At 37.6% G+C, this 12,261-nt stretch overlaps 2 protein-coding genes and 1 long non-coding RNA gene across 3 annotated transcripts; 2 read left to right on the top strand and 1 right to left on the bottom strand.

The window, feature by feature from the left end:
* The first annotated feature begins 5,109 nt into the window (after window positions 1-5,109).
* On the top strand, window positions 5,110-8,409 carry LOC120153406 (ATPase ARSA2-like). Its single transcript, XM_039165357.1, has 7 exons — window positions 5,110-5,503; window positions 5,961-6,085; window positions 6,655-6,805; window positions 7,154-7,264; window positions 7,556-7,694; window positions 7,799-7,914; window positions 8,045-8,409. The coding sequence occupies exons 1-7, from the start codon at window positions 5,243-5,245 to the stop codon at window positions 8,219-8,221; spliced, it is 1,080 nt and encodes a 359-aa protein (XP_039021288.1). The 5' UTR covers window positions 5,110-5,242; the 3' UTR covers window positions 8,222-8,409.
* A 132-nt stretch (window positions 8,410-8,541) lies between these two features.
* Window positions 8,542-11,701, bottom strand: LOC120153458 (subtilisin-like protease SBT4.14). The gene is made up of 10 exons (XM_039165409.1): window positions 11,558-11,701; window positions 11,384-11,475; window positions 11,217-11,314; window positions 10,986-11,129; window positions 10,783-10,888; window positions 10,145-10,658; window positions 9,744-10,066; window positions 9,555-9,663; window positions 9,232-9,445; window positions 8,542-9,131 (listed from the first exon to the last, which is right to left on the bottom strand). The coding sequence occupies exons 1-10, from the start codon at window positions 11,699-11,701 to the stop codon at window positions 8,587-8,589; spliced, it is 2,289 nt and encodes a 762-aa protein (XP_039021340.1). The 3' UTR covers window positions 8,542-8,586.
* LOC120153459 lies at window positions 9,411-10,067 on the top strand. Its single transcript, XR_005518794.1, has 2 exons — window positions 9,411-9,658; window positions 9,784-10,067. It is a non-coding gene; the product is annotated as an uncharacterized LOC120153459 (long non-coding RNA).
* Window positions 11,702-12,261: the final 560 nt, after the last annotated feature.

Genomic DNA, 12,261 nt, shown 5'->3' with positions numbered 1-12,261 from the left:
CATTGCCCAAATCAAATGATTCATCTCGTGCATTCTTCAAGTGAACGGCGTGAAAAGACGTCGGCATTATTGTATATCGTATATTTTTATTTTTCTTAAGTTTTCTTATTATTAGAAGACGTGTCACCCACGCATCGATATGCTGTTTTACAAAAAAAGACATATTAGTGACTTACATAAATTTAAAAAAAAAATTAATCAAATTGAAATATAAGAAAAATATAAGACTTACCCCCCCATCGAAATAGCCATTGTCTTCGACCCCTAATAATACGCCCCACCAAGGCCGTTCAAGCAACAAAAAGATATCATCGGTGAGCTTGCATATGTCAGTGAAACACCCCTTGCTCCGCTCATGTAGATAAAATCAACTGCGGTCTTAGCCCAAAGGGTGTTATCCAAAATTGTGTCCGGTAGTTGTTCCCTCTCCTCTTCAGATACCGGTATGGTACTGGCCGGTAACTCATACGAGAGCCAACTTGAATCCATCATGTCCGGCACGACAGGGTTTCTCAGAAGCCTACATATGACGCCATGTGAATCGGGCTCTTGAATGGTGGGAGGGACCTCTTCAATGATGACAGTGGCCTCTTGAACGGTGGGAGGGACTCTCGAGGAATGATATGGGGGGCCTCTTCAACGATAGGAGTGGACTCTTGAGGGATGACAGGCGAGTCGGGCTTCTTCTTGCGGTGTCTTCGCACTATTGGGGTGTACGGAGACTTAATAGCACTGCACGCTGTCTGATGCGTGAACTCCGTCGTGCAAGCATAACCCGACGTAAAGCATCCACTCTATCGGGCCGCTAAATAATTAAATACAAAAATCAGTAAATAAACAGACATGATATTTAAACAGTGAAAACAAAGACAAATATGTTTCAAACTTGCATTGTATTCACCCAAGTCATTATTCTATCATAGTTCACAAATGCATCAGATAACAAAGAAAAATATGTTTCAAACTAATACCCTGAAGTTAGTATTTGTTTTGTCTATTGGTTGAAGTAAATTTATCCATTCAAGTTTCAATTTGCAGAAGAAGAAATAGTTTACTTTCGCAACACGAAACTTAAAATCGCAACGCGAAACCAAAATCGCAACGCGAAATGAAAATCGCAACGACAGAATCGCAATGCGAAATGAAAATCGCAACGAAAGAATCGCAACGCGAAATGAAAATCGCAATGCGATTTGGTTTCGCGTTGCGATCTTGTCGTTGCGATTTTGGTTTCGCGTTGCGATTCTGTCGTTGCGATTTTCATTTCGCGTTGCGATTTTGGTTTCGCGTTGCGATTTTAAGTTTCGTGTTGCGAAAGTAAAACTATTTCTTCTTCTGCAAATTGAAACTTGAATGGATAAATTTACTTTCAACCAAAAGACAAAACAAAGACAAATACTATTTCACAGTGTTAAAGAATACACAGTTTAGCAGAATTGGCAGCAACCGAACAAATTTACTTTCAACCAAAAGACAAAACAAAGACAAATATATTTCACAGTGTTAAAGAATACACAGTTTAGCAGAATTGGCAGCAACCGAACAAATTTACTTTCAACCAAAAGACAAAACAAAGACAAATATATTTCACAGTGTTAAAGAATACACAGTTTAGCAGAATTGGCAGCAACCGAACAATTTACTTTCAACCAAAAGACAAAACAAAGACAATACTATTTCACAGTGTTAAGAATACACAGTTTAGCAGAATTGGCAGCAACCGAATAAATTTACTAAGCAATCTAAGTGAAATGGCTAATCTAAGTGAAATTACGAGTAAATTTATCATTAAGTTAAATATGGAAAATCTTAAACTTACCTCGTTGCGTAGAGTATGAACCTCATTCTGCAACGATACTATCATCTCACGTAGAGCGGCAACCTCACCACGTAAAGTTGACACCTCCACACGCCATGCACCATCGTTATCGCGTAGAGTACCGATCTCCTCACGCAAGGCATTGACCTCATCACGTAACTCCCTTGACTCATCCCGTTGAGGTGGAGGTGGAGAACAGGGAGATAGGAGTCGTGGCATCTTTGCCGGTCGCCTATCATGAGGTGATGGTGGAGAAGAGGCTCGATGATGTGACGGGATAGGTGATGGCTCTCGTTCTAGAGGTGTATAGTCGTCACGATCGGGTGATGGCTCTAGGTGAGGTGATGGCTCTCGAATTGGAGGAAGTGGATGCTGCTCATCATCCGTGCCATCAAAAAACTCTGACTAGCTTGCCACCAATCAGTGGCAAGCTCTTCCTCCGTGGGTGACAGTCTTTGTAATGGAATGTTGGCCTCCTAAAATATAAAAACTCAAACAAAGTTAAACGTCTACTATTAATAACTTGTTTATATATTATATGAAAGTATTTGTGTTAACTTACATTATTTATTGTGGCATATGGTATTAAGTCTTCCCAATCCAACAGAGTTTTCCTCTTCCAGGAAATAGCCTTGGGAATATCATTTGACGTTTTTATTGCATATGTACGCATGCTGGGGAAAGCATCGAATATCCAAATCTACAAACAATATAATAACAAAATTAGTAATTGTTAAATAATTAATTATAATTTTAGAAACATTATATAGAAATTCTTACCTTAAAGGCCCAAACAAAGCCTGACAAAGTGTATTTGGACCCATCGCCCCGCAAACTTTTGCGGTCATCAAAGGCAGACGACAACTTAGTCCAGGTAGCTTTCCATATATACGAACCCCACGGAAACAGATTCCATGCATTCAGGTCCTCTACCAATATTATTAGCTCCCGATGAATAGGTTGTCTGGCCTCTCTGCCTAAAAAGCCGGCATACACAAGTAGTAGAAGGCATACTCGGACAACATCGACGTCTTCCATCCGAGTGAAACCAGCTTTCTTATTAAATAATTTCTTCAGGTCGTCGACATGTAGGTTCGGCTTCTCCATTGACTCATCCGGAAAAACCCGGGATAACCATGATGGGCGGGCGATATGACGAGTGTACCGGCCTACATCATCGTGTCCGAATCGTAGACCAGTGATTAAGCAGAACTCCTTCCGCCCAAAGCAAGTATACGCTGGTGGAAAATGAAACCATATCTCTTCCTCACCACGTTGTATACTGTCGGGTAGATTTGATGTCATGGTCTGAAGCCACAAATGGGTCAAATTAGCATCTCCACCCGGATGCTGTACTCTCAGCCATGGCCCGAAGCAGGTTTCCTCAAACAATTGTCTTTGAGCAGGTGAAAGCTTCTTTGCAATTGTAGTGGCCAGGCTGACTTTATTTCTCAAGGTCAATTGAGCCGAAAAAATTTCTACAAAAACAATAAACATACCAAGTTAGATATACCAAAAACTACACTGTGAAGATATACCAAAAACAATAAACATAAAAAGTAGTAGTTTATTCTTGAAACTAAAATTTGCAACACTGTTTTGTCTTTTGGTTGAAATGAAAATCGCAACGAGAGAATCGCAACGCGAGATGACAATCGCAACGAGAGAATCGCAACGCGAAATGAAAATCGCAACGAGAGAATCGCAACGCGAAATGAAAATCGCAATGCGATTTTGGTTTCGCGTTGCGATTCTCTCGTTGCGATTTTCATTTCGCGTTGCGATTCTCTCGTTGCGACAGTCATTCTCTCGTTGCGATTTTCATTTATCTCGTTGCGACTCTTCTGCAAATTGAAACTTGAATGGATTGCATTACTTCAACCAAAAGACAGAACAAAGACAAAGACAAATACTAACTTGAAAATCGCAACGAGAGAATAGCAACGCGAAATGAAAATCGCAACGACAGAATCGTAACGCGAAATGAAATCTAAGTGAAATGGTTAATCTATTATTGAAATGACCAGTAAACTTATCATCAGTTTCAATATGAAAAACCTACAATAATGCAAACATTTCAAAATAAAAATAATTAAAAAAACTAACCCTCGGAGGTTGATTTTCCATTTCTGAATATTGTGAGGGATTTCTGACCGTGAATCGTTGTGAGGGATTTCGCCGGAGATGGGGACGGAAATCTTCGGAGATGGGGACGGATTTCTTCGCCGTAGAGAGTGAGAGATGGAGATGGGACTGAGTTGTGATTTTAGGTTTTAGGTTATGAGTTGCGATTACGGGATTTTGTCTTAATATTCTTTTTGTAATTTGAAAATAAAATACGCGTAGCGATTATAATGGCGCTTTAAATATCGCGTTGCGATTTACGGATACGCGTTGCGATTTTATGTATTATCGTTGCGATTTACGGATACGCGTTGCGATATACGGATACGCATTGCGATTTACCCATACGCGTTGCGATTTACGGATACACGTTGCGATTTACGGATACGCGTTGCGATTTATGTGTTCGCGTTGCGATTTTCATATTCGCGTTGCGATTATTGAAAATCGCAATGCGAATTTGTACTATCGCATCGCGATTTTCAAGAATCGCGTTGCGATTTTTGGAAACTGATTTGCGATTCTGGGGATCGCGTTGCGATTTTTATTTCGCGTTGCGATTTTGTTGGTCATTTTGGCAAATCCAAAAAAAGTTGGTTAAAATCGTATATTATAACTTTTTTTTGGTCACTGAGGCGATTTTCTCTAAAAGATATTGAATGAAGTACGTTCAATCTACGTCCTCCGGTATATTGTATTAACAATAATATAAATTGCATTAAACTCAATCAACCACTTTTTATAGGTTTATGTCATTTTAAAAGACATATTTATATGAGTACGATATAATTTTATATTTATTTTATCACACCAATAAAGACGTGTCCTACAAAAATGTACCTTTCGAAAATTAATTTTTACTTTATAAAAAATGCTATTTTGATCAATAATATTATTTAGGTTTAGAGTTTAGGTTTCAATTAGAAATATATTATTATAATGTAATCAATAAAATTTTAAATCATTATGATTTTTTTTAAATTATGATTAAATGAAAATAAATTATAAAAATTTAATGATTCAATGTGTTAAAATATTATAATATATAATTTTCAATTAAAATTATTATTTTATAATTGAATAACAAAAAAACTACTATAATTAATTAACTATGGGATTAATTGAGTATTTTACTTCATTTTATATATATTTCAAAATCTGTTTTGAAACAAGGAAATGAAATGAAATGAAACGCCTCCGACAACTATAACCGGTTCTTTCGCTAGATTTTCTGGGTACCTCACTTCCTTTTTCTTCGACTGATAACAAAAGAAGTAGCAGAAAGGTTGTGCTAGAAAAATGGCCGACAATCATGAATTACCAGATGCAACTGTCCAGAACATACTGGACCAAGAGAGCTTGAAATGGATTTTTGTTGGTGGCAAAGGAGGTGTGGGCAAAACCACTTGTAGCTCGATTCTTTCCATCCTCTTGGCTCGGGTCCGATCCTCTGTCTTGATTATATCCACGGATCCTGCTCATAATCTCAGCGATGCTTTTCAGCAACGATTCACAAAGACTCCCACTTTGGTCAATGGCTTCAACAATTTATATGCCATGGTACCATTCTTGTTTAAATCTGCTCTATGGGCATTCGGGGATTTGCTCCTTTTTTTTCGTTTCTGAGATTGGGTTGGGATTTTTGTTGTGAATTCGTAGTTTTGAGATTTACTTCCTATTTTATTAAAAGAAAAAGGCAAGCGATTCTTAGTTTAGTTTTGAGTTTGATTGTTGATTTGTGGATAGTTTGATGCTCCTTCTTGAAGTTGTAAGTACCCAGTCCGTCAATTCTCCAATTTTAACTTCTTTCAATTGAAACGAAGAACAATTTGTTAATATGATTTTCATTGTAATTCATTCTGGTTAAAGCTTGGCTTCTTTATTAGGGACAAGTTCTTCGCTAGAAACTTCATTATATGATTCTGCTGATTATTTAGCCAAAAAAAAAAGATTGCGCTGATGATTTAGTTTGTCACTATTTCCCCTTAATTTCTTACTACTTATGATGCCATAATAGGAGGTGGATCCTACTGTGGAAAATGAAGATGTGAATGGGCCTGAAGGAATGGATGGTTTATTTTCTGACTTGGCAAATGCAATTCCAGGAATTGATGAGGCAATGAGCTTTGCCGAGATGCTTAAGTAAAGACTGTTCTCTTTTGTTTGATATTTTGATTGTGATAAATCTTTAGGTGTTCATTGCTTCATTTTCGGTTTTTTGTTTACATAAATATTTTCGGAATGAATTAACAATTACTGTGGTTGTTTTGTTAAACGCTTTCGGCTTTCTCTATCAGTGTATTCTTAATTTATCTTTATGTTTTTCAACCAAAAGCCTAAAAAAGGGCATCGATTATTACATTCTTGTTTGGGAAAGATTAAGTTCAGCTGCACCAATTGAACGTGTTCTCCAGGTTTTAGCTTTGGAAGTTTTAATTCATACATTCATGTAGTACATGAGACAAATAAAGTGGCCAAATTGAAGACTTTGCTTGTTTTCTTCTGTTTTTATTTTCATTTTCAATGCTTGATGATGCTAGGATTTATTTGAAAAATATCCGTTCTCTTTCCAAATGTTTTAAGATTAATTATGATGGTTTATTTCTTTGTAAGCTTTGTTATGCATGCTCTTTGTCACCTTCTGCTTGTGTTTTTCATATACCTTTTGATCTTTTGTTTTATGAATATGACCCGTTCCTGGCTTCCTGCAGATTGGTGCAAACAATGGATTATTCTTGCATTGTATTTGACACTGCTCCAACTGGACATACACTTCGGCTTTTACAGTTTCCTGCCACATTGGAGAAGGGACTCGCAAAAATGATGTCATTGAAAAACAAATTCGGTGGCTTATTTAGTCAGGTACAACTTTATGTTTTAGTATGTCCTGTCACCCGATATTTTCTCAGCTGGTCTTCCGAGAATTTTCTCTCAACAATGGGCCCATAGATAATAAATTTTGTGTTAACCTTTAGTGGTCTTTCTAGGAAAACTACAATTCTTTCTTGAATATCATATTTCAAGTGATCAATTCGCTCAATACTTCCTTCCAAGTTTGTCGTCTATATCATTATAAAGTTTGTATGGCATGGGGATATTGCATTCATTTTTTCATAGCTCACATATAAGCACAAGTGTTTTCGGTCCTACTATTTCCTATTTGGTTTTCTTTATGTTGTAGCTCATAAAATTTGGAACTCATTATGGCAGATGACCCATATTTTCGGTATTGATGATGAATTTGGGGAGGATGCAATTTTGGGGAGGCTTGAAGGCATGAAAGATGTGATTGAACAAGTTAATAAGCAGTTCAAAGACCCGGTTAGTTCCCATTCTCAAGTGTTTTTCCCTTTCAATTTGCTATTTTAATTTTTGATTTGATCATTATCTGGTGAGATATAACTGGAACTTTGACAACGATCTGTCTGGGAGCAATCAAAGGCAGCTTACACTAAGCTCTTGGTCCGTCTAATTTAGCATATTAAGAGCTTTAAAAACTAATTTCTTGAAGTCTTGTAACTTGCTAAACTTATAACATTTGGCTTTTTTTTTTTCTATTTCAAACTTTCTTGAGGTGCCCATACTTTTCGTATGACACGGTTTCCTTGATAGGACATGACGACCTTTGTCTGCGTTTGCATTCCGGAGTTCCTCTCTCTCTATGAAACAGAGAGGCTGGTTCAGGAACTCACCAAGTTTGAGATCGATGCGCACAATATTATCATTAACCAAGTAATTTTCGATGATGAAGGTATGATTACTTTCATACTATATCTCTCATTTTTCCTTTCTTTGCCATTACAATTGTTGCTTAAATAAAAACTTATCATCAATTGGTTTGTGTTTTAATCGAAGATGTTGAGTCCAATTTATTAAAAGCAAGAATGCGGATGCAACAAAAGTACATCGACCAGTTTCACATGTTATATGATGATTTTAACATCACTAAGCTGCCACTGCTACCACAAGAGGTGAGTTCAACTATACATAAATCAGTAATAACATAAAATTCCCATCTGTTGATATTTTCCTATTTTGTTAGTTGATTTCCAAAAGTTTTGAGATCCGCAATCAATTTGTCTATGGTATGGTTTATATTAGGTTACTGGGGTTGAAGCTCTGAGAGCATTTTCGCCTCATTTTCTTTCACCATATAAACTATCCTGCAAAAGAGGAACAGTGGAAGAACTTGAGCGACGAATATCGATGTTAAAGCAACAGTTATCAGAAGCTGAAGCAGAACTTGAGAAACTCCGAAGAGGAGACAACAAGACCTGAATGTTGTTCTTTATAACTTTGTATGTTCCCTTTTCTTTCGCTTGCCGATTCACTCGGGACAAATATAGTATCACTCGACATCATTTGACTTGATTGAAACATAATTTAGCATTATATTGTGTTATTGGATAATGTTACACGAGCACAATTTATTTTAGAAAAATGCAATTCTTTAAACATTACGTTTTTCAGCATTCACATGCATTAGCTGTTGCCATTATAGTAATGTTATGTAGGTTTTTCCATTACCGATATAAAAAAAAAGCCAAATTTCATTTCAAGTGGAAGCAATTATTTTCTTGAAATTTCAAGTTACAAATAAGCTACTTGCTCCCTCATTTTTTTCACATATAAAGATGATTATTTTAGTCTGGGAAGTTGTAAACAGCAATAGGACATCTCACAGTGTGACGATTGCTTTTCCATACAAGTGAAGCTGATAGCACCGTAAATTTACTGCTTGTCCTGAGATTCGCTCTCACCACAACCTTAAAACTCCGCTTCTGCAACGGACGAGTGAAGAGGAGACTCGTCGGCCTAACCATGATTTCCACTCCTTTAGGGCCCTTAATGGTAGCGTTGTACACAGATGGAGGACCTACATTGGTGACTCTTCTCTGGAAAACACCTATGGTTTGCTGTTGGCTCTTTTTCATGTTGAGCTGCATCGACGGGTAGTTGAGAGCATCATAGCCGAATCCAGGAAGGATCGAGGAGCAGTTTATGGATTTTGTGCCAACTAAATGCGCTATAGACGACCCACTGTAGCCTTCATGGCATAGGAATTGTACATATGACATCTCATCAATGTCATAGACTAGGCCTGGGTTTATGGCTCTTGCAGGATTCAATTGACCAGCACCATAGGCAAACTCGGCATCTTTGTTCACCCTCCGGCTCATCGGTTTTGCTGCGTAGATTATTAGTATGTTGCAAGTAAGAGTGTTAAGGATGTTAACATTGAAGTAGTGAATTACATTAAGCGTATTAAGAATGATAAACATCTTTACCTGTGGTCATGATTGCGGATTTGATCGCGGCCGGTGTCCAAGTAGGGTGAAATGATTTTACATAGGCTGCAACACCTGCAACATGTGGGCAGGCCATGGAAGTGCCGGACATGAGAGTGAACTTTGAATGTTGAGTGTCACCTTCGAGCCCTGTGAGTGACTTTGTAAGAGTATAAGCTGCCAAGATGTCAACGCCAGGGGCTGTAATATCAGGCTACACCAGGGTACGGAAGAGACTATTGGTTTTAGATATCGAGCACTCAAAGATCGACAGAAAACATAAATTTTCTCTAGTTTAAAGGCAGAATTCAAAGCTTATATACCTTCAAAATATGCTGTGAGCCCGGATTTGGACCCCGAGATGAAAATGAAGCAACAAAAGGAGCAGGAACTTTTACTTCCTCAGACTTATATACCACTGCTGAAGGTGAGCTGCGAAATTTTTGTTCAATGGTTTCAGCATTTATCATTATCAACAGAGAATCATGCCACAACAATCAATAAGTCAATACCTTGTAGAATGTATATAATTTTGTATAGTTTCTCCGACAGTTGAGTTCACCATTGTTGCCGGTGCCATGAAAATTTGAGCAGTGTCGAGGTATTCGTCGCTTTCAACAATAGTGCCAATTCCTCCAATACCTTTGACAACAGAATCAACACCCCATTGGCCTAGTGTGCAATAAACAAGCCTTCCTTTCACCTTGACAGGATCCAATGTGTTATCGAAGCAGAACCTTGCGTTTTCCTTGCTTTTGGAGTTCATCGCAACATCGGTCCCGCTGACAATGGGATAAATTTTTTCTTTTGATTCGAATGTATTAATCCCAATTCCCTGCTCATGTGTATGTGTTTCAGGAATGTATTCGGTAACAATTTAAGAGCATACATGTAATTGATATATTGAACTTACCGAAAAACTTTTTCCATTACCCAACTTGACTGTGCTCATGAACTGTCTGTCGATCCCACTGGCTGCCACAGTAAAAAGCCATGGGGAATAGTTAGAAACCGAACTCAAACTTGGACCTTTATTCCCAGCGGAAGTCACAGTAATGATTCCCTTCTTCAAGGCATGAAATGCACCAACTGATATAGAATCCGTCACGAAATCCTGAGTCGCCCCACCGATCGATATCGATATTACGTCCACTCCATCGCTAGTAGCATCATCCAATGCGGCAAGAATATCCATATCGGCACACCCTGAGCTGGCCCAGCACACTTTGTACATTGCTATCCTAGCTGATGGCACTGCACCACGAGCCATGCCTTTGGCTAGCCCGTAAAGATTTGCATCTTGAACCAGGTTACCCGCTAGTGTTGATGAAGTGTGTGTTCCATGGCCATCAACGTCTATAGGTGATAAAATGTCAGCAGGGTCGGAGTTGCCATCGAGCTTGTAGTATTTAGCTCCTATAATCTTGCTTTGGAACCCCAATCAAGGTGGTCCAACAAAATGAACAGCAAACATTTAACCATGGGTTAAAAACCTAAAATATCACCAATCAAACATTAAACCGGTTGAACTCAAAAGTGCATGGTTTTTACTTGTTGCAGCCTGAGAAATTCGCAAAATGACTGCATGTTCCTTTCCATTTTGACGGTCGTGGACCAAATCCATTGTCTTTAAAGCTCTCGGACTGTGGAGTAATGCCTGGAAGAACAATGTACTTGGAAGATTACTTAAGGACATCATGGTGTTTCAAACATGGCGAGTGACTTGCAGAGATAATAAGAGTTTTGTTGTCAACCTGTATCAAGTAGACCCACAATTATATTTCTCTCTAACTTCAAATTTCTTCTAGCTGTTAAAGGAAGTCCAATGAAGTCCCATGATTTCGTAGTGTGAAGCTTGCGATACCGATTTGGGAACACAGATGCCACTTCTTCTAGGCCTAAACATCTCGAAAGCACTTTAAACAAATCTTACCATTGAAAGAAAATGTAAATTAAATGAACCAATAAGGAAGAACTTTAAGTACCCTTTAACATTTCAGCTTCATCTTTGGATAGCTTGGCAGCAAAGGCATTGAAGCTCTTAGTGTAGCTATGAACAATAGACTCTTTGGCACCATGTTCACTGCTCAAAACAATTTTGAAAAGCTTAGGTTTCAGTAATTTATCAAATCAAATTACTATGTAATTTTACCTTCCTTTCACAGAGGAAAGAAGGCCTATGTGTTCTTGAACTGCAGATTGCTTGTTCAGTGGACTATCTCCCAAGTAAACAATGTAAAAATCCTGTAACATTAAACACTAATAAACAACTTCCATAAACTAAATATTATCGATTAGATTAAGGAAAAACAAAAGGAGAATGCACCTTTGTTTCTTCTCCATAAGCAACAATATTCAGAATCATCAAAATCAAAAGAAGTTGGAGAAGATGATTGCTAAGAACTGAAGAAAGAAATCCCAGTTTTTCCATGCTAAATGCTTTTAGAATTTGCTTTGTTAAGCCTTTCATCAAAGCTCCAGCAAAGTGGTTTATATTAATAAACAAAAATTTTAAGGCCATTGACAGGTTCAGCTGGACTGACAGCAATAATAAATTTGCTAATGGCTGAGAACAACAAACGTATACTTCACTTCTTGAGCTCAACAAACTCAAAAAGAAAGGCTACGGAGTAGGGGGAGCCTTAAAAGAAAGATAACAAAACTCTGCTGAAATATGTTGGGCTTGTCAATGTCACATTTAGCTCGAGATCATGTTTTGCAGTGCTTCAAGTGGGAATTAGATAATAAATACGCCATGCAAGAATTTCTCACTTCTTGATCTAATGCAAGGTATTATAAATTTGTTAGGAGAAAAATAATCAAATTTAGATCAAATCACAAATGAGAGATGAAAATGAATGTGATTTGGTCTAAATGTCTACACAAATGAGAAATTTGAGTCAATGCATGACAATTCTCTTGACGCAAATTTCATCATAGCATTAGATTTCAAGTCTTCAGCAATTTTAATTCTTATGTAAATAAAATAAATTTTGAAGCATTGTTAGATTAGTTGAGAGTTAATCTTCA

Source organism: Hibiscus syriacus, unplaced genomic scaffold, assembly GCF_006381635.1.
Source record: "Hibiscus syriacus cultivar Baekdansim isolate YM2019G1 unplaced genomic scaffold, ASM638163v2 tig00111100_pilon, whole genome shotgun sequence".
Classification (NCBI taxonomy): Eukaryota; Viridiplantae; Streptophyta; class Magnoliopsida; order Malvales; family Malvaceae; genus Hibiscus; species Hibiscus syriacus.
Note: the sequence above shows the minus strand (reverse complement) of the source record. Positions and strands in the feature narration are given on the sequence as shown.